At 34.4% G+C, this 22,597-nt stretch overlaps 4 protein-coding genes and 1 long non-coding RNA gene across 7 annotated transcripts; 2 read left to right on the forward strand and 3 right to left on the reverse strand.

Moving 5' to 3' along the window:
• Positions 1-1,361: 1,361 nt before the first annotated feature.
• On the forward strand, positions 1,362-5,638 carry LOC142555833 (glucose-1-phosphate adenylyltransferase small subunit, chloroplastic/amyloplastic). The gene is made up of 9 exons (XM_075666938.1): positions 1,362-1,776; positions 3,013-3,309; positions 3,523-3,792; positions 3,899-4,078; positions 4,176-4,279; positions 4,374-4,485; positions 4,572-4,670; positions 5,115-5,234; positions 5,356-5,638. The coding sequence occupies exons 1-9, from the start codon at positions 1,498-1,500 to the stop codon at positions 5,470-5,472; spliced, it is 1,578 nt and encodes a 525-aa protein (XP_075523053.1). The 5' UTR covers positions 1,362-1,497; the 3' UTR covers positions 5,473-5,638.
• Positions 5,639-6,282: 644 nt separating this feature from the next.
• Positions 6,283-9,179, reverse strand: LOC142555834 (26S proteasome non-ATPase regulatory subunit 11 homolog). 2 transcript variants are annotated; one of them, XM_075666940.1, is made up of 2 exons: positions 9,015-9,179; positions 6,283-7,795 (listed from the first exon to the last, which is right to left on the reverse strand). In XM_075666940.1, exon 2 carries the CDS (start codon positions 7,767-7,769, stop codon positions 6,501-6,503), a length of 1,269 nt encoding a protein of 422 aa, XP_075523055.1. In that variant the 5' UTR covers positions 7,770-7,795; positions 9,015-9,179; the 3' UTR covers positions 6,283-6,500. The 2 variants fall into 2 exon arrangements, with proteins under 2 accessions (XP_075523055.1, XP_075523056.1); XM_075666941.1 differs by having other exon boundaries at positions 8,868-9,125.
• Positions 9,180-10,241: 1,062 nt separating this feature from the next.
• On the reverse strand, positions 10,242-14,649 carry LOC142555835 (calcineurin B-like protein 2). 2 transcript variants are annotated; one of them, XM_075666943.1, is made up of 9 exons: positions 14,509-14,649; positions 13,195-13,348; positions 12,858-12,940; positions 12,676-12,735; positions 12,222-12,330; positions 11,833-11,885; positions 10,926-11,006; positions 10,600-10,712; positions 10,242-10,506 (listed from the first exon to the last, which is right to left on the reverse strand). In XM_075666943.1, the coding sequence occupies exons 2-9, from the start codon at positions 13,316-13,318 to the stop codon at positions 10,449-10,451; spliced, it is 681 nt and encodes a 226-aa protein (XP_075523058.1). In that variant the 5' UTR covers positions 13,319-13,348; positions 14,509-14,649; the 3' UTR covers positions 10,242-10,448. The 2 variants fall into 2 exon arrangements, with proteins under 2 accessions (XP_075523058.1, XP_075523057.1); XM_075666942.1 differs by lacking the exon at positions 14,509-14,649 and adding an exon at positions 13,558-13,819.
• LOC142555836 (uncharacterized) lies at positions 13,195-14,455 on the forward strand. Its single transcript, XR_012822463.1, has 2 exons — positions 13,195-13,354; positions 14,239-14,455. It is a non-coding gene; the product is annotated as an uncharacterized LOC142555836 (long non-coding RNA).
• Positions 14,650-19,257: 4,608 nt separating the features above from the next.
• On the reverse strand, positions 19,258-22,140 carry LOC142555837 (protein phosphatase 1 regulatory inhibitor subunit PPP1R8 homolog). Its single transcript, XM_075666944.1, is given in 3 exon segments — positions 19,258-19,971; positions 19,973-20,267; positions 20,826-22,140. Coding segments are annotated over 3 exon segments (1,263 nt in total). The 5' UTR covers positions 21,281-22,140; the 3' UTR covers positions 19,258-19,458.
• Between the last annotated feature and the right edge of the window lie 457 nt (positions 22,141-22,597).

Here is a 22,597-nt window from a genome sequence, read left to right on the forward strand (position 1 = left end):
TTTTAAAATTCTAATCAAACCTAAATATTATTATATATAAACCAGAATTATAATACAATCAGTCATGTAACATTATAAAAAGTAAATATAAATTTAATATAAAAAGTAGATAGCAATGCGTATTAAGGACGCGATATCAAACTGTACACGAAATGTGTGTATTTTTTTCATAATTTATATTATAATATCTATCTATATTTCTTTACCGTGCACAATATAGATAATGCGTGTATTTTTTTCATAATTTATATTATAATATTGATGGTACAAGATCAGTTATTTGTTGGGTTAATAAAATCAATTGGGTTTAGCATTATTGAGATCTAAAATATTGATTATGCTTGCAGAATTTCAAGCCCATTAGTGGCTCTTAAAAATCTATAAATAGAAGAATTTTCGGCCAATTCAATGTATGCTATCATTTTTATAAAAGTTTTTTTGTTCTCTAAATTTTCTTTGAACTACTTACTGACTTGAACTTCAGAGTGTCTTTGCCGGGAACCCTCCCGGCGCCCACTTAACAAGTGTTCGTGACACAGGTGATACCTCGCAAATTAACTGTATATTGCTTACGTAGATCTGTTTACCAGCTAGTTGAGCTCATTTACCGGTCAAGTGGGCCAGTTTATTAATTAGTCGGATCTCGCGTCCGCAATCTACACGACTCATTAGTTTTAGCTGCATCAAAAATCTATCTATATTTCTTTACTATGATACAATGAGTTATGCTGGATGTACATTTAAAGTTACACTAAGAATGATAATTTTCGTTTTGAAGGGTAATAGTCTAATAGAGAACTAAAAAATATAATTGAATTCAAAGGTAAATGTAACCTAAAGTATACACCCAGACTTTTTCATATTGTAATAGCCCATCACCTTAAAATAATCGCTTGAGGTCATGATAAAATATTGGACTTGCCTACGATACCATATAATGCAATATATTTGGTTAATTACATAAATGAATACTTCTTTTTCATTAATGAAGTTAATATTTTGATTATTTAATGTTAAATAATTTGTGACAAGAATATAATGTCGTTAAATTTTTTTATCATTGATATTAAATATCATTTACTTCAAAATACTTCAAATATATAAATATATTACATTAAAATTATATATAATATTCATGTATTATGTTACATACGTAACACGTTACGTGCTTGTTGTTGAGAAGTGATATGTTGTTTATCTGTGTAATTAAAAATATTAATTACAATTAAAAATAGTAAAGTGGGCATATTCCAAGATCTTGCCGGAGCTGAATCATCAACAATATCCTTCCAGAAAAGAGAATTAAATTAAATTTTAAATTTAAATAATATATGTGGCATACATCATCACAAATTTCCATGTCATTGTCAAATCGTCTCCATTGAATCCATCTCTCAACGCACACTCCCAAGTCCCCATCATTGTTATTAATTATTAATCTAGTATTATACTGCGGAGTTCGAGTGTACTTTGGTCTGTAGGTGGCGGAGTGCAAAAATGGCGGCTGTGGCATCGTCGTCGCCCATCGGATTCAAGAAAATTTGTGGGTTTTCAGTATCATCATCCTTTGATTTGAATGGACAGGGAAAGTTGCAGTTTATGCCCGGTTTTAGTGCATTCAAATCGGATCTGTTTGGGGGTCCTGTTAGCGTGAATTGTAGAGAAAGCAGTAGAGTTAATGGAAGGAGAAGAATGCCGGTTACCCGTGTGGTTTCTCCAAAAGCTGTTTCTGATTCTAGTTCTTCCCAGACCTGTCTTGATCCTGATGCTAGTTCTGTATGTATGCTTTCTCATTTGCTGATTTGTGTTTCATTGATTTTCTCATGTTGTGGCTTTTGGTTGGAATTTTGTTGATTTTATTGAGCTTTGTTGCAATTTGATTCCCATACTCTGGCTGATCTGGGATTCATTTTTTTTGGGTCTTGAAATTGTTATATTTTGATTGATTCTTAGAATGAGTGATGTGTAAGTTTTGGGTTGTTCTTAAGTAGCATGGTGATCTGTATCTTGACTCAAGAGACGTGATGTTTTTTCTCTTTTATTTTCTTGAAATTATTCTTCATTCAGTTTTGGCTGGCTTTTTCTCGATATTCTGTTGTGTCTTGAAGTTATTTTGTATAAATTTATTTTTACAAGGATGCATATAGATTGAACTGGTGTTCTGAAAAAAGCATGATGTTGTGTCTCTTGATTAGAGATAAATGCATCATTCAAAGTGAATAAAGTTGTAACTGAACTTTGTTGTAATTCAATCGAATGCATTATGAGGGATTCATTCTTTGTCTTGAAGTTGTTGTATATTTGATTCTTACAATAGGTGTGTGTATACTGAGTGTTCTTAAAACTCGCTGTACTTTTTATTTAAAATTGTCTCTAGTAAAATGGAGATCAAGTCGTATTAGGTTGGAACATGGAGAATCTCATTTCTAAGAACGAGCATTAAGAACTGATTTACTTGCTAAAAGGAAGGATCTTTACAAAATTCTTGAAATCGTTTTACCTGTTGTTTAGCTATTCATCATTATCTATGTTTCTGAATGCACATTAATTACATGCCTTCGTCTCAAATTCTATTCCAATCATCACATCGTAACTTCTTCTGTCAGCTACCTCAAGATTTTAGATTATTGTTTTAGACTTTTAGTGACAAAATCTAAGCATATGGTAGAGGATGTAACTTGTATGTTTGTTCCCCGTATGATTGGATGAAGGTAGGACTTGTATATCATCTTAACTTGAGTGGCGAAAGGCTGAGTATCTGTAAACTTTTATCATCAAAAACCAAACATTGCAAAATTATGGTGGTTTAAGCGCTCCATAGTTTTTTGCTTATGTAGCTTTGGATTCTGTAAAGTTTTCAGTTCATCTAAAAATACCTCTAGATTCCGCTTGCACTTCTTCGGTGGAAGATAGTACAATAATTCCAGTTCTCCAACTAATGATCTAATGCATGAGTTTGTGATTTAGCATGTCACCAAACAAATAAATTTTTCTTGACGTTTGCTTGTGCAGAGTGTTCTGGGAATTATTCTTGGAGGTGGAGCAGGGACTCGACTTTATCCTCTTACCAAGAAAAGAGCGAAACCAGCTGTCCCTTTGGGTGCAAACTATCGCTTGATTGATATTCCTGTTAGCAATTGTATGAACAGCAATATATCAAAGATCTATGTCCTCACCCAATTCAATTCTGCATCCCTTAATCGCCACTTATCACGGGCATATGCAAGTAATATGGGTGGTTATAAGAATGAAGGGTTTGTTGAAGTTCTTGCTGCCCAGCAGAGCCCCGAAAATCCTAACTGGTTCCAGGTAAGAACAATGGGAAAACATGTGCTTACCGTGCAATCTTGTTAGCGGGCTATGTGTGTAAAACTTGATGTAATTTGCATACAAATTTGTCAATAACCTTGATTACTCCTTCGAAAATCTTCGTTTCTCTGAATACTCCAAGTCAAATGGATAACGCTTGAGAAGATTTAAAATGTCAAATTCTTATTGATTTATTTGCTACGGATATTTTAGGGCACTGCTGATGCTATAAGGCAATATCTATGGCTTTTTGAAGAACACGACGTTCTCGAATTCTTGATTCTTGCTGGAGATCACTTGTATCGTATGGATTATGAGAGATTCATCCAAGCCCACAGAGAAACTGATGCTGATATTACAGTTGCTGCACTGCCAATGGATGAACAACGCGCTACTGCATTTGGTCTAATGAAAATTGATGAAGAAGGAAGGATAATAGAATTTGCCGAGAAGCCGAAGGGAGAACAACTCAAGGCAATGAAGGTATAAATAAGAACAACCATCATATTTCCTATATTGTCTCTTATAGCATTTATTGAAGATCTAATGACTGGCCCTTTTATTCATCTGTCTTTCGAGATTTTTCTAGGTTGACACCACAATTTTAGGCCTTGATGACAAAAGAGCAAAGGAAATGCCTTTCATTGCGAGTATGGGTATCTACGTTTTCAGTAAGGATGCAATGTTGAATTTATTGCGTGAGAAGTTCCCTGGAGCCAATGATTTTGGAAGTGAGGTTATTCCAGGTGCTACTTCTGTTGGCATGAGGGTAAGTCATAGTTAAAAGAGTCAATGTTTTCTGATCCACGAGCAAGTCATAATTTAATATATCAGTACTTCCTTTCTGTTTCAATCTTGTGTTTCAGGTTCAAGCCTATTTATTTGATGGTTACTGGGAAGACATTGGAACTATTGAAGCTTTTTACAATGCCAATTTAGGAATCACCAAGAAGCCAGTCCCAGATTTCAGGCCAGTTGGTGAAACATCTTAATGTAATGAATAAAAAAAAATCATCCTTCCACAGAACCAACTGACCTAGATTTGCATTTTATTTTATCTGCAGTTTTTATGACCGGTCTTCTCCGATATACACGCAACCCCGCTACTTACCACCTTCCAAAATGCTTAATGCTGATGTTACTGACAGTGTCATCGGCGAGGGCTGTGTGATAAAAGTAAGAATTTACATTACATACAATGAAAGGAAGATGATTAAGTGCAGAATGAGCTTAACTTAAATACTGGCTCGTAATCTTCGCAGAATTGCAAGATTCACCATTCTGTGATTGGTCTGAGATCATGCATCTCGGAGGGTGCGATTATAGAAGACACGCTGTTGATGGGAGCTGATTATTATGAGGTATTAATAGATTAAACAAGCTCAGGCAATGTTTGTTTCTTTCCTGAAATATTCTTGTCTTGCAGAAACCTAAAAAAATATATCTACATTCTTAAGTCTTTCCTAGAAAGATATTTTCAACTCATTTTGACATTTTCCAATACGATCATTATTTTATATTCAACTTTTTGACATGATACATTATATTTTAAAATAGCCATATAATATTCAAATAAATAAATAGTCAACACATCACGACGTGACTTGAACATTCACCGATTCATTTCTGAGAAATACATTTCGCAGAAAATACATTACATAACCAGACATTCCCTTGTACTTTCTCGCTGTCACATTGAATTCTATTGGGCTTGAACATAGTGTACCATGCATTCTCTTATGAAAATGCTATCTCCAACTATTTCATAGTCCTGGTGGTAATCTCGCTTTTTTCCTCTACACCAGACTGATGCAGACAGAAGACTCTTGGCTGCAAAAGGTAGTGTGCCAATAGGTATCGGCAGGGAATCTCACATCAAGAGAGCAATAATCGACAAAAATGCCCGCATTGGAGACTATGTCAAGGTAGATATCTTGAATGCTTATTTCTAGTGATATCATTCTTGGATCTTATTCTTTTGATTAGAGGATGCTAATTTTCGAACACTGAGATAGTGCTAAATGGCTATGGGCAATTATTTTACAGATAATTAACAGTGACAATGTGCAAGAGGCAGCTAGAGAGACAGATGGATACTTCATCAAGAGTGGCATTGTCACTGTGATCAAGGATGCTTTGATCCCAAGTGGGACGATTATTTGAAGATGCTGGATGACCAATTTTCTCATGTTCCTTAATCTATTTCACTTTGTTTTGTTGGATTGCACTTTCTCCGAAAACACTTGTAGGATTCATTCTTCTGTGGTACCGTCCTATAAATATGATGTTAAAAATGTTTTTTAAAGGAAAATTACTACTACTACTACTACCTACTTATGTTTGTCGATAAAATAGCATGTCTCGATCGCTTATGCTTACTGGTCCGCATATTTTTAACGGATTTGATATCTGCTGCGTTTGTCTATCTTGATATGCATTTTAACTGCACAATATGGTGTCATTTTCTTGTTTAAGTGGAGATTTTCATGGTCCAAACCAATCTAAATGCTAAAATAATGACCTGTTGCTCTCTTATCAATATTTTCTTTGATATATGTTTATTTTCCCACTTTCTCTGTGCCTTCACGCTCGCAAGATGGGGGTTTCATATATCATTTGATTTTAAAAAAAACAATGAAAAATAAAAATCACAAACAAGGATATGATCAGTTTGGGATGAGAATTGAATTCATCCGTCGGCAATTGGTCAGAAAATATATTCAATCAAATTGTCGTATGTCTCGAATTCATCAGTCCAACTCAAATCCGCACTTGGTCAGTGGAATATTTGATTGGTTGATCTAGTACTGGTTTTATAGAAGACCATGATCATGCAATGGGACATGGATTCATATTTTTCAATAGATTCCATTTTTGCTGTTGAATCCATACCCAAAACTGATGAATAAGTCGTGAATATAATTCTACTCCATGCAAACTATAAATTATCACAAGGCCATTGCACACACGAAAGAAAGAAAATGAATAGTGAAGTTTGACTTGCGATCAACACCTCAATATGTCCCGATACATGGCGAATTGACCAGTCAGTACACAAACAACATATAGAGGTAAAACATTAGGATGATGATGCCAGAAAGGAATTCAAAAATAAGTCGGTTTTGTCTTTGACTTGAAATGACGCAAAAGAAATTGGTACTGAGAAAATTTAAAGTTCGTCGATGCGATTCTCATGTCATTATTTTAGCAGACCTCATATAAAGGCTATCCACAACCTTTCCCATATTTGAAATAGTTTCAAGCGTTGCGGGATAGATTGCATCGGTTTTGGGATCGTCGAATATGATTAGACATCCAGCACCTTGGTCTAGAGTTCCAGCAAATTTCTTGTCCAGAATCATCTGAGATAGTTTCTTTTCCACATGGTGAGATGGCAGCTCGATCAACTCTGCGATATGTGCGATCTCAACTCTTGAAAAGGGCTCAATTAACCTGCAAAGATTTTGCTCCAACAGAGTGTCGTAAAGGGAAGAAAGGTGCCTGTGAACAATCGGGTCTTCGTCCAACTGAGTCTTGAAATTCTGAAGCGCCATTTCAAAGAGCTTGAGAGAGCGTTTTGAATGCGCATCAGCAACAGCTCTCATCGCATCAAGTTCTGGTCCTTGGTATTGTAAACCTACTTTAGGGGATGATATGATTCCTGCCACGTCATCAGCCTGATTAACCATAATTTTGCATAGTAACATATATTTGAGACTGAATATGGCCTGGCGATCTTCAAGAGCATTAAATGCTTCAAATGCTTCAAAGAAGTAACTGTAAGCAGTTTTGTAGTCCTTTTCCTCAGCGTGGAGAATCCCACTCTGCAAATCTATAGTACCCTGCTGAGCTGGAGGGACATATATAGCATTGGCGGCTGTCCTAGCTGCTGTAAGTGCAGCTTTGGCTTTGGGAAGGTTCCGCAGAGAGAAATGAAGTTTGCTTTCAAGCAAGTCAATCTCTACAAGCAGTAGCTTGTCATCTAATCTTCTGACCTCCTTAATTAGACCTGAAAGTAGATTCAATGCTTCAGAAAATTCCTTATTGTCCATCAGGAGGGCTGCAAGTCTTGCCTCAATTCGCTGCCGGAGAAAAGTTCGTTTTTCAGCACGTGTCCATTGTACTATTTCTTTACAAAGTGTAATCTGAAGATCAGAAGTGCCAGGGATTTTAGCAACTGCATCAACAATACCACGGACAATTTTTGCAGTTTTTGCCTTCGGGATCAAAGAAAAGAATGGCCGTAGCTTGGTGAGGAGGTCTTGAAGTTCAGCTGCTCGACCCTCTTGTCTAAGAAGATCCGAGAGATTGGTGATGGCCTGTTCTTTTATCCGTAAGGCTTCAGAAGAAGATGAGTTGTTTTCAAGAATCTGGTACAGAATGGAGATTGCCTCAGATGGAGCCTTGGCCTCAGCAGCCTGAATGAGTGAATCAGTATTGGCAGGAAGATACGAAGACATGATCACGACTTGCAGATTTTGAAGCTCTGCACATATAGACTCATTAGAATAACCAATATATAATACAAATGAGATGTATATATCTGCAAACACAAGTTGATTAAAATACTGGATAGTAAAAAATGCTGACTACTTGTGTCTTTGTGAAGACAGGCAGGTATATCAATTGTTAAAAATCAAATGGAAAAATGCAATCAGGAACAACAATACATGGAAGCAAAAAGTAGAGTTATTTTTACCAAAATAACAATGGATTATAGAGGAGATAACTTGTTCTACAGCAACCACCACAACATGATAGAGAATATGAGAGAAAACAAAGATTAAAAGCACAAACGTCACTTATGCAATCAAGAGTTCATACTTTAGATTCAATTTTCAAAATACAAAAAAGAGGGTGGTTGTGACTTGCGAGAGAAGCCAAGAAATTAATTGAATTTCTCTCGAATAACGATAAAGAAATTATGGGTGTTTTTGACCTGCTGCTAAATCAACAGACACTTGACACTAAATAATTAACATTTTCTCAGTAAATTGACAAAGCGATAACACCAGACTTATATCTTCCTTGCATATGATTTTGTTTATATTCTGTTGTTTGAATACTTATTTTCCACATGCCTAGACTAAACCCACGTTGACAAGTTGTCATCAGTTCTATGTAAACCTATTCTGCATATCCAATCATCAAGAGCTTCAAGCAACTGTTTTCCAGAAGAAAAAAAAATCAATAAATATTACTGTTACTGTTTCTGATTCTTGATCCAAACCTCTTTATTCAGCCATAGAGAAATCAAAAACCACATGAGACTTTTAGTATATAAGAATAAGAACAAGAATAAGAATTTTTTGTCAAAGTACACGAGTCAGAAGAGTCAGTTTTACCACCCTTAAAACCTGCAAGATTAATGCGTGTTCATTCAATTTGAAACGAAATGTGGAAAAATGATACCTCACGTACAGAAGCAAACAAACAGTACATATTATTGCACTCCTGTATAAACATACACGAAAAACTATGCACACGAACATACTTTGAAACCAGAATTCAGGGATTATACAAATAAAATACATCAAAGGCAAAAATCAGCGGCTTACAGGCTCGCAATAAATGGAAGAATATCAGTCTCCGATTAGTAAAATATCGTTCCTCTCCTCCAGTAAAATCAAATTGATAGGTACTGATAGAGAATTTAGAGGATCTTGTTACTGTGAGAAAGAGACAGACAGATAAGAAAAGGCTACCTGAATTTAGCAGTATGCTCCGTGAGGCAAAACCCTAGGCACCTAATTACGGAGGGAATCGGGAGAGAGAAAGCTTGCGAGATCGGCAACGAGGATGAGCATTTATCCTATTCCAGCCCTCGATATTTTAAGATATTCTACTTTCACCCATGGAAGATTAGTTATTTATATAAATCCCAGACAACGAAAAGTTGTTCAAATAAGCCATTAAATATCTATAAATTAAAACGCTGTAAATTAACAATCTCTAAAATAATTTTTGGGTATCGGCTATTTTCAGTATACTAAATTAATAATTCCGATAAATTAATAAAATAATATTTTTTTGAAAAACTCATATATCGAACTATATTTCTTCAATTTCATTAATGAATAATTATCTAAAATTACAAACATAACTAGAAACTTAGTAAAATATAATTAATTGCTGTTTTTTTACTATGAAATCCAATTATATTGTTGTTCTATTTATAAACAATGTTAATATAATTTACTTGTTTTTGTAAGTATATATGTACAATGAATGTATATTTATATTAATTCAAAGAATATGATGCATATATTGATATGCACAATGATTTTTTTTAATGTAATTCAATTTATGTTTGTTGAATTTTTTTTTTTAAAAAAAAAACTCTTTAAAATATTAACTTATCGATTAATTAATACTTCTATAAATCAATAAAATTTCATGATTTCGATATTATTAATCTATAGATATTTTATTGTATAAAATTTTCTTTTTGAAAAAAAAACATTATTTTTCACAAAAAACATTACTTTAATCATTTAATTACACACACACACACTCTTTCAATATATAGTTTATTTCAACATGTAAATAAGGTAGGCTGTCTGGATAGAATGTTCATTAATAAGTCTGTCTTCTATTAGAAAATTATTTTTAGATAGAAAGTTCTTTAAGAAAAAAAAAATTGAAAAAAAAAAAAAATATAGCTTTGCTTTACTTTTTTAAAACATTGATTTTTTGTTTATGTATATCCAAAACTATCGCTATCTTTTTAAATAAAAAAAAACAAGGAACAACACAAAAGCGTTATAAAATAATATTTATTAGTTATGGTTTTACATTCAGGTATATTTATCTAAAAAAGTAACATATGAATTGTTTGTCACAAAATTGAGATATTTAGCATTTTTGACATATTTATTGTTTTAGTCTTCAGTGTTGTTTTTACCCTCGTTCATTCTTTCAAATTGAAAACAAACCAAAACAATCCCAGAGAATCTCTTCAGGCTTGAAACAAGGAGTCTACCAGTGCTTGGTTTTGTACAAAGAAAGAAGAAAGATAGATAGTTTGCTGCTTAACAACGGAATAAAAGAATATGTTCTCGACAGATGACTTCAGAGAGGTTTCTTTTATAGAACACGGAGCACAAAATTTCCAATTTGTCTGCATGCATACCCAACACTTAAGAATCGTCGACTTGAGAATGAAAGACAAAGCTGGGGAATGTGGTTGTAATGTCTCTGTCGATCAAAAAGGAAGAGGGATTAGTTTGTCTGCCAGAATTTGTTAAATCGAATAGAAAATTTGTAATAGTTCTTGAAAATGAAACTCACTTGAGATATTGAAGGGTCATATTCTTCAACAGAGATGGATGCCTCAGAACAAGGCTCCTCCACTCTTCGCTGTCAATTTTTCCATCATGTTTGGTATCAGCTTCCTCAAAAGTCTGAAACCAAGAGATCATACAATGACTAAAGAAATAAAGGACGGAACATTGCTCAAACAAAATGGTCACATCATTGCTTCTAGAAGATTGCAAACATCATCATGTGAAGCCCCTGAAAAATCTTTCCTGGCCATTTAAAAACTTTTAAATGCACAATTCATGTTAAACTATAAAACGACTAAATGCTTGAGTTGTATGAGGTTATGGTATCACCTTATCGATGATAATCTCTATGACATCATCTAAAAGGTTCATGCCAGATTCGGCCAGCGTTGCCACAACCATTTGCTTTACCTGCAATATCCGTATGACATGATCACGACCCCCACAACACAGCCTTTAAACAATGGAAAGCAAAATTTCCAGGACACATTAAATTTACAAGTCGACAAGTTACTATTTGAGGACAGATTTTTTGTATGAGAGAATATAAAGGACCTCAAATATGTCATATATATAATAAAATATCAAGTAGCATCTAGCAAGAGGTTGTGTTTCATGTGTCATCAGTGAGCAGAGGGAAAGTAAAATTAAGGGAGCATTCGGAATGTAGAATTCGGAGAATTTGCATTTAAAATCATTAATTCCAATTTCCAAATGCACTCAATATGTCTGGAGAAACTCTTTAGCTCTCAATTTTTCTTTTTTCATTCATAATAATGAATTTCAAATCCTTAGTTCATTGAGGTGCTTAAAATCCACTATTTTGATTTCCTTGTGCAAATCCAATCGATAAATCCAAATGAAACATAAGGTTCAACCGTTCAAGACAAGTGAACCCAACTCCTAGGTTGTGTTTTTGAAAATTTCATTTAAGAATAGATTTTGAGGATTTGAAATGCACAATCATAATCAAATGGAAAGGCTTTAAATTATAGGTAAATGATATTTCAAAATTAGCTAAACAAAAGTAGCGAGTTTATATATGAATTTAAATTATTTGCTCCAAAGCCTTCAACCCAAACATACTGTATTACTGTTAATGAATTCCAAAAATTCTGAACGTTTATATATGAATTTAAATTATTTGCTCCAAAGCCTTAACCTAAACGTACCATTAATGAATTTCAAAAAATCTGAGCATGCATTTTTCGTCGTTTCTCAAGAATAAAAAATTTACCTCTTGTCTTTCAATGAAGCCTTGATGCTTGAGATCATATAATTGGAAAGAAACTGCAGGCATCATCAATTTCAAAAAACATCAGTCGTCAGAACACATGTTTCAAAACAAAACAGAGAAGGTAACATGTGATAGACTGCTAAAATTAATCAACTTTAATGGATACACAAATATTTAAGTCTTCATTCCCAAGATGAACTAATCAAAATGTCACAACAATTTTAGTTTATATATCGGGAAGAGTTACAACTTCCAGTACTTAATATTCATTATCTTTCAACAATTCCAGTGTGTGAATGACAAACGTTTGACAGATAATCAGATAGAAATACAGAGGTAAACTCCATTAAGACCAGAAAATGCGACTTTCTCAAAATTATGATACTCACAATTGATCTTGTCTTCAACAGGAGCATTTGGGTGAAACACTGAAAGAGCACGCGCAAATTCTTCGAAATCTAACATCCCATTATGCTTGATATCGAATAAGTCAAATACCTAGCAATCAATATGATTAATAGAAAAACTCCTACAACACCAGTATCAAAGAAGTCCAGAACACCAAAGCTAGTCAGGTAACATATATAACAAAAAATGAAATTTTATCCCAAGAAGAATAATAATGACAAAACAAAATGATTCCAATTAAAAGGAAGTATTATAAAAGAAAATTAGAAGGATGCGATCAAAAAGATGCCAAATATGGGACTGATAAAGAACAAAAACTTGTGGGCATGAAGACCTAGAAGTATTAGACGTTACCGTGATCTTAAATGAGAAAGTTTAGGAGACATTGATAATGAATAAATAATTCCTTTAGAAAATACAATGAATGAAACTAACCCTGTCTGCAAACAGGCTCTGCTTTTTATTTGTTTTAAATAATGCAAGCTGGAACTCTTCCTGTAAATAATAAAAAACAAGAGACAGGTGTACCAGATAAGATCCACTAATGAACCAAAAACAAAATAAAAGGCATAGGAAAAATTAAATTCTTTGGTGATCATGATAATGGCATCCATTACCTTGTTGATGAACCCATCATCGATCACAGCACTGCTTATCTTTTTAAATAGTTCATACAAGGCTTCTACTTCGTTAACACTGACTGCATCAGAGCATAAAACATGATAAAACACATGTACTGATTAGCAAGCAAATATATATTTTATTAAGTATCTGCCGGACGTCGGCGCACCAGATAACTTTAACAATGACAATAGAAAGTTCTGAAAATTATGCAACCAATTTTCCTGGATGAACACAGTGGAATCTTTAAAACAAACAAAACATGAAACATATCAGGCAATATCAATCTCGCTGTCATAAAAACTGAACATTTCACGCAATAAGGTCACGCACATACTGTCTCCCTTGCTAGAGCTTCGGGATTTTCCAGGTCCCAGTGTTGTTTGTATAGCTTAGAATCACAGCAATTTGCAACAGTTGAAAGTATATGCTTTATCCCATCTAGGCACTGCACCATGGTCTTTTTCCAGAAATCATTACTTGATGCCTGTAAGTCAATGAAGGTGAAATTTTTTATTCGATACCCAACACAATAAAAATAGATATAGTAGTAAACGCATCAACTGGTGTACAAGAAAGTAATGAATCTACTCAAAGATTACCAATACAGGAAAAAACAATGAAAATATTTCAATAATTTATCTATACAATTTCATCATCATAATTTAACCTCATTTTAATGGAATTTTACTAAACTATGCAAAACATCTGACATATACAATCTTCATCTTCGTGTTTTTGAAACTGACAAAGTACAATGCTCGTAAATATTTCAGTTCCAAGTTCCAAATACTATGATGGGGCAAGCAAGAACATCTGTATTAGATATTCAAATCACAGCAACCCGCAATCGATGGACCTGAAACTCAAATAGTTAATGTTTTAACCGAAGTTAAATTATTTGGAAATAGATTACGCAATCAGCAGGGGCTATCCAACTAATTTAAGAAGGTTATAAATTTGGAAATACTCCTCCTGTAGTCTTGATTGTTAATCAAAGCCTTTCCACAGAATCCTAAAAGGCATCGCTAGGAATCCAAGAAAAGCAATAACCTGCTAAATTACATTGCGTATCTACTGGGAAATCACAAAGTTAACACTAAGCTTGACACTCGACCATCTTACAACAAAAAATAATTCGTGAAAATCAGATTGTTGATAGCAAACTCACCAAATCGAAAACCGTTGAAAATATAAATCCAAATTGTAAGCAACATTAAATTTAACATGCATTATCCATTCCAACCCGAAATATAATACCACCCAAAGAATTCAAATCCATGGTTATTTTACACTTCCAAATTTGGTACCTGACAACTCAATCCTAATACGCATACGTAAGAACAGGCCAAAAAAAAAAAAAAAACCTGCCTTTAGGCAAAATTGGGAAGAAAAAAATAGACACGGAACATTATTCGAATGGCTTCCACTCTTTATTAAAGTTCAAATCTTGGAACGTCAATTTAACACAATTAGAGGGTTTTTGTGATTTCCAATCCTTTGTTTCTACAAGATTAAAGAATGCTGGCAACAATTGGAAGGATTGCAGGTGGCAAGATTAATAATCGATGAAAAATAAAGGGACACAGATATTTTGAAGAACAAAAATATTAAAATCCAGGAATAGATTCCTCCAGGTACGGAGACCTAGAAGAAGGTGAGGACGGGTGTGGTGGGAGGCGATGACAAAAAGAAGTATCTACGGAATGAAGATATTGGCTGCGGCATCGGCGCTTCGTTGGCCAAATGATCGTTTTTCACGTGCGGTATATCGACTTTCATTCATTCTATTTTCATTCTACACATGTACATTTAAGAAATTAAATTAAGACTTTTTTTAAGGAAAAAATAAGATTCTTTTTCCTCCTAATAACTGGGATAACATAATAATAATAATAATAATAATAATAATAATAATTCTGCTTTGAATGATGAAGATTACAATTTATATTATAATTGAATGATTATAGCGTGAATGATGACTTTTTTTAAATGGAATTTGGTCATATAATTTGTATATATTTTTTTTGTAATGTTATATGTCAATTTGTTGTTATAATCATGGAAATTTGATTTTTTTCAATTTAAATCATTTTTCACTCGAATGTTATGACACCGATAAATGATAACATGACATTGAGAAATGATAACATGTCATCAAAAAAATTACTAAGATGGTATCGAATATTGTTGACGTGTTTGTTACAACAACGAAACTATGATGAAAAACAGACAATTGCATATTGGTAAACTGAGACCGTTAATTAACCGAAAACAAGACCAGAAATTTAAAAAATATAAAGTTACAAGATTGAAAATGTAATTTTTCAGTATTAATTCGACAAAATATAATTAAACATCATATATTAACAACAAAACAATGTTTAAACCATGAGTTTCTTGAAGCCAACCAAAATATATTTGAAAAACCTGAAATTTCAACTAATCCAGCTCTAATAAAGAGAATTGAATACCACCTGATCGATAATTTTTTAACTAGTAGAACTTATGCATAAGTATAAATTTATTTACTTATTAATATTTTTACAAAAATGCAAACTGGGTGATTTATCAGTAATTTAATTATCATAGTATATATTACTAATGTATCAAAATATATTAACAATGATGATAATAGTTCTACTAGAAGGCCTCTAATGAATAATAATAAAAATTATCTATATGACTTCATCGTTGTCTATTATCAAGCAAGAATATATTTTTAGAAATAGTTAACAAAATAAATTTGATCAAACGTGTTTTTTGAAAACTTATATTCTCAAGTATGTTTAAAAAAACTCAAATTCGTCATAGACTTGTAATTTTCAAGAGCTTAGTTTGATCAAAGTTATTATTTTTTTTTATTTTTTCACGATATTATTTTATCGGGAACCAAAATGTTTTTATTAGTAAATCTAGAAATGTTTCATTTTCACTTTTAAAAAAGAAATTAATTATATCCATGCAAGCGGATAAGCTGGGAAGGGTGGAAGAAGTTGTCAAAAACTCAAAATCAAGAATTGAACCAAAAAATGATTTAAAAAAATAAAATAAACTTGGACACTGTTCCAATGGATATAGAGTGGGTACGTGGGGCGATGAGATCATAAGAAAAAACTGATGCCTGCCACAAGAGAAAGCGACATTTTCCACATTCCCAAGTAAAAAAAGATCAAGAAAAAGGGGACTTTATAGTTTATACTCATGATCAGCATCATAATTCATATGGCTCCCAAGTCCCAACTTCACAGTCTACACCTTTTTGCACTTTATCTCAAATCACACAGACCCGTAAGCATCCGTGTACTCTGTGCACCATGTTTCTAAAGAAAATGTGTGTTATGCGTTGTGTGTATATCGATGTTTTATCTGTCTGCGGGCTTCATGGTTCGGATTTATTTACATTCTTGGAGGTAAGGAACACCCTCAGATTCTGTTAACTCTGGATTCTGTATCTTCATTTCTTGGTTCATGGTTTTGTCTTCGGTATCAAGTATTTGTATATTTTGTTTTCTCGTGAAATTATGTTGGATTGTCTTTGTCTCCGAAGTTTTGTACTTTTTAATTCTATGGTATTAATTTGTTCAAGAGAAATCTGAAAATTGCGAAACTGTGAGTTGTTCTAAAGTTAGTCACAAGAAACGAAATTCGCCTGATTTATGGTTTCTTGATGTGGTAGATCACGCCTTGAATTGAAAGTTTATAGCTTTACATTTGCAAGCTAACCCTTTGATTGTTGCCTTACGAGGAAATTATTTTCAACTGTTTTTTGCCATTGGGTTATTTGGGCTGTTATATCGAGAAATTTCTCGACTTATGATATTTTTTGCCGTATTCGGTTGTCCATCCGATATCCCTTGTGTTGAAAATAAGTTCTTCGCAGCTACTCGGGATACTGCAATCTTGAGATATAAAGAGAAGAAGAAATTGCGCAGGTATGTAAAATTGCTGAAAAATTTAAGTCTGGGAGTGAGAACCAAGTATAATGTTATTGAAAACTTGTTAACAGGTTTGATTAAAAAAGATAAGGTATGCCTCATGCAAGGAGAGGGCAGATTCTAGGAAGCACGTGAAGGGACGTTTTGTGAAGACGGGTGATCCACATGATTATGATTCTTCACACCTGGCAACAAGCCAATGAGCGTACAATGCTCGAAACGATGTATCGTAAAACAAGAAACAAGAACCATGAAATTTGAAAATCTGGAGGATTTGGACTCTCCTGCTTACTTGGTGGTGGTGGATTCTTGTGTACGGAGCTTGTTTTTTCTTGTATATTTTTATGGCCATAAGTATCCTGCCATATAGACTTTGCATTTTCTGTACAAGTGTTAGATACATATGCTGTAACATTTTTCTTCTCTCTTTTACACTATCAGCTTGTTAAAATTTTGACTTTCAATAGCAGCATTGCAAGCTAATGTCGAGTTCATAGTCATTTTGTGTTTTGGTGATAATGTAGTATGAATTGTGTTCAGAATCTTATTGTTTTTTTGTGTTCCTGCTGTCTTTTGCGTCCTTTTTCTTGGGTTTGCTTGGGCAGTACAGCAATTTTCTCTAGTTCTACGTTTGGCCTCAGAGTCTCGGACTCGTTACTTTCAGCTTTCTTCTGAGAATTAGTGGTACAACTATTAACCGATTCTCACCTGGTTATACTTTTTTTCAAAGTTTATAATTTTTGAAGAATGAAAAAAATATTTTGAAATTTTAAAAAAATTACAAAGTGTGAGAAAAGACAACATTTTTAATTATTACTGGACAGCCAAACGGATTGGGTTATCCACTTAGGCTATGTTTGGTAGATAGGATTAGCACATGATAAGTTAACAATCATCATATATCCAATATTTGGTTGGTTTTTTGATCAAATATATGGGCCCGTGAAATAAGAAAAAGCCCGCACTGTAGCTATAATTTGTTGGACAAATAATACTGATAATTTAGGTGTGATAATTTATCCCATTGATTAAAGTAAATTTTACCATAATACACTTTCTATCTCCTTCATCACCACAAAACTGTATTTTTGTACGAGATACTTTCAGAAACATCACCACAAACTATTGTCCTCCATTGGAGCACAATCTTCGCCTTGTAAATGTTGGATTAGCACTTATATCAGTAGGAGTCATGCTGAGTCTTGCCCTATGGATGCTGTACGCGAATCGCCCCCGAAGGAAGGAAGTGTTTGCTAAGATCTCATCAAGAATAAGAGACAGCTTCAGTGGCAACAAATGAAAATGTAGTGAGAATGATGTAACATCAAGTTCAAATATCTCTTTCTCTCTCATTCATCAAGTCCGAGATACCATCCATGTCTTCTGCGCCGATCTCTCAATTTCAATACAATCCCATGTCTTCTGCGCCGATTGGGTGGAGGTGGAGGTCTCGGTGGTGGTGGTGGTGGATTCAAAGGTGGTGGTGGTTTTGGTGGGCCGTGGTGGTGGTGGATTCGGAGGTGGTGGTGGTTTTGGTGGGGGCGGCAGTTTTATAGGTGGTGGAGGTTTGGGTGGTGGCGGAGGAGTAGGAGGTGGAGGCGGCTTGGGAGGTGGTGGAGGTTTGGGTGGTGGCCATTAAAGGAGTTGGGAGTATTTAGGCGATGGTGGTGGACTTGGTGGCGGAGGAGTAGGAGGTGGAGGCAGCTTTGGTGATGGTGGAGGTTTTGGTGGTGGTCATTGAACCAAGAAAATTACAGATGAAAAAATAAATTATTAATGACACAAATGTGGGGATGTTTTGGTCATTTTATGTTAATGTACAAAATTAATACGTAATATTAAAATCATACCAAACACCATAAATTTTATCCCACCATGTTTTTTATCAATATCTCTATTTTTTAATCCCTATATTATTAATCATTTACTTATCCTATCACACGTACCAAACGTAGCCTTAAGAGTTATGACGACTCAACAAATGCTACCGTGACACGTTATTTTTTTAGTACAACTGTTACAAATACTGTGGTGGGGATGGGTGAGAACTACATAATAAATCAAGAAATGACGTACAATATTACAGAAAAGTATTTCAAATTGATTTACAGAAAAGTATTTCAAATTGATTTAATGCTCGAACAACTTGATTCTATTATACTTTACTGAAATACTTTTTAACGAAAATATATATTACTCTAACAAATACAAACTTGTGTGCTTTTGTCGACAACCTTTTTCTTTAATTAGTGTAAGAAATGGAAGAGCGGGGAGGAATAACTGTCCAGTTTCGGTAGGTACAATTTATTCTTATATGGTTTCAGGTAAACTGCTGGCTTCAGAATATTTTACACTTGATATTCTTCAATCAAGAATTTGAAAGCACAAAATGCCGCCTCCATGAGCAAGTATAAACCCTTAGTACACAGAGCAGCAATGATATAGAGATTCAAGAGAGTGAAATGAATTCTCGACAGTCTTGCATGTATATACCAAGCATGAAAAGTAATAACCAAACTGAAGGTTGAACATCCAGGGGCACATGACAGAAGAGAACAAGTAAACAAAGGTACAACAAAACTTTCCAGTCCGGAAGGAGATCATATGCCTGTGATGGAATAATAAATTATGTTCTTTGAGTGGAATCATCAAATTCCGCCTACCCAAACAGGTCATCATCATTATCCTCGTCATTGTTGCGAAGGTCACTTTCAGATTTACTAGGAGATACTTCTTCTCTACCACCAGATCCTGAAGATGTGTGCGCCCAAGAAGAACCAACTGTTAAACCGAATGATTCTCCGTAAAGATCCTCATAGATTCCACCATTATTCGCAGGAGCACCCTTGACCTTGTTCAAAACTTGTTGAAGTTTCTCAGTCACACCTTTTTTATGGGAATTAGACTCCTTCGCAGAGGTCTGTTGTTCTTTTCCTTTCGGTATTACGGTTGTCTGTACAAGGGATTCATATTTCCCAACAAGACTGCCTTCTTTTACACCAACAGGACCAGGTTCTGTCTCCACATCAGCTCCATCTGAATATCCAACTATTTCGACCAGCTCGGCCCCAACCTGATCCTTAAACGTAACTCTTGTTCTTTTGATTCTCTTACGCGGTCTCTCCGTTATCTGGTTTCCATCCTTTGTATCCTGAAGAGTTGATTGCTCCTGGAGATTTCAAAATTATATCAAGTTTTCTCACCCCGTTTAGAGACCAATTGATGTATGTGTTATAAGACAAAACTGCATCTTCATCAGAGGCATCTGGAGGTGGAGGCAAATCAATCTCTGTGGGTTGTGGGGGTGGTGGGAAAAGAGCAGCATTATTCTTCCGCAAAATGTAAGTTCTAGTTGAAGCAGCGAACCGGAGGGACTGCCCAACCTCGAACTCAACAGGAGAATCTTTTGTCAATCTCTCATTTGAGACAAATGTACCATGAGCAGATCCTAAATCAATTACGTATACACTGTAAGAAAGATATGCAAGCCAGTCAGTGCATATGAGATGGAACATGCTTCAGAATAGTCAACGAGGCTTAACTGATAAATAGGTTTTCTACCCAGAAGTATGAATTTGATCATACAATTGTGTGGCATATTACAAGGAGAAGTGACGTTATAAAGCATTACAGTGGCAAACTATTTAAGTGCATTATGATAATCACATGAAAAGAACACCATTAGCACGAACACTTTAAGCCCAAAACTCTGTTCCATCAGAGAAGTAACGTATTGTGTAATAACATGAGAATGGCTAAAACAAAGAAACTAAGCCTCACAAACACCTTCTCATTTAGAGCCACTTTCTTTCAACATCAGCATCTTAACACAGAAAGCATATATGTCATTCATACAAGTAAGTTTACCTACTGCTGCCTAGCAAATATAGACTGTCTAACTAGAGCATTTGCAAGTCCATTTGAGATTCAAGACCTTAAATCTGATAAGAAAATACACTTCAAATAGGAAAGAAAGACAAGAAAGAACATAAATAGAACATCAAAATGGTGACATAGTTATCAAACCTTCCATTTTTGTGAGGGATGACAGCTGCGTGTTGGCGTGAGACAGACTGATGGTCAAGCACAAAATCACAAGTATGAAATTGCCTACCAAATATATTCCTCCGTTTTTCCAAATTAATCACATCCAAAACTTCCCCGTCCTTCATGACATCAAGATAATAAACACCAGGGCGAGGCTCGATTGCCCAATCGGGAGGTTGCCAGGTGGACTGACCCCCTCCAACCGGGGTCAGTGGTTGAGTGGGCACAGCAGTTGGCAGAACATCTGAAGCTGCAGCATTTTGCGGTGTTTTATGTTGGGTTGGGTATTGGCTTTGTGTGTATGAAACTTGTGGGTGAATCATTGAAGCTGCAGCTGGCTGAGTAGCTGCTTTTGTAATTGAATTTGGAGTGACTGAGAAGGGTTCCAAAGACTCTGCTTTCTTGAAACGATCAAGACCCGTTCTTCCATACATAGTTTATGGACTGTACTGCTCATACAAATCCTTTAGTAACACCAACAAGGAATTAAAAGAGACCACCTCGTAACACCACTATATCAACCTATTAACCTAAAGAACAATAACCCACGAAACTATCTCTTGCTTCCTTTTAACGTCACTCCCTGCCAAAAACCCAACTCCCACTGAGAACAAAAATCCTAGGAGTAACCAAAACAACAACGTCAAATAGCATTAATGCTCGAACAAACACCAGTACCCCGAATACTCAATTTGTTAACTGTATTAATCAACAAAAACAGCTTGAAATTCAGCAGGCAAACAAGCAAAAATTGTTATTCTACATACCAATATAATCAAGCACTAATCGAACCCAGCTTCAATTAAACATAAGCATTTCCAAACGACAATGCAAGTGTATGAATCAGTTCAACCCACAAGAAAAAGGTCGTTCATCGGGGAACTAAAATCATAACAAAAAAATAAGTAACGTGATCAAAGAAAGGGTATTTAAATCAGTGATCACTGTTATGTAATAATTCCATCCACTAAACTTCGGGCACAAAAAGTTCGCTAAAAAAAAGTAGTGAGGTGAAAATACGGGGATTTACACTTACCTCTTTGATAAAAACTTACAGCATCTCCCATTTATGGATTTACATAAATATAAAAAAAAGGAAAAAAATTAACACGAAGGTGAAACGAATACCGATCGACAACAAAATGGAGAGGGTAAATTGATGGTGAGAAGCCGACGATAGTAAAGGAGCGACGAGATGGTGAGGGGCAGAAGTCGGAAGAACGATATTGGGCCCGGGCTTATCTGTTCCAAATTCCCATATTGGCACAGTCATCTAAAGGCCCATAGCTTAACTATTCGGAAAATTCCAATTTAGTTCCGTGTTAAAAAAATCCAAATTTAGTGGAAGAATTTCAAGCTCATTCGAGAAAATATTGATAAAAAAAACTGAAATCTCGACTATTAATCAAACGCTTATCTATTTTACCAATTAAATCTTCGTCTTCTAGTTTTAAAGAGAAATTTTGTGTTTGGTATAATATTAGAATATTTATTTGTTTCAGATCATTGAATTTAATTAAACATTTGAAATATAAAATATCTTTAAGTTAAATGATATAATTGATTTAATAAATAATTTAATTGTGTGTTGAAAAATATAAGCTAAGCTTCTTTTATTCCTTCACGGGTGTGTATAAAAAAAAGTAATTAATTTTTTGAAATCGAGAATGATGATGATTATTATTCAGATTTTCTTTTTGAATAAGATTATTTAGACGTCATATGTTTGACTATAATCACAATATGTGTTG

This window comes from Primulina tabacum, chromosome 9 (genome assembly GCF_025594145.1).
Source record: "Primulina tabacum isolate GXHZ01 chromosome 9, ASM2559414v2, whole genome shotgun sequence".
In the NCBI taxonomy this organism is placed as follows: domain Eukaryota; kingdom Viridiplantae; phylum Streptophyta; class Magnoliopsida; order Lamiales; family Gesneriaceae; genus Primulina; species Primulina tabacum.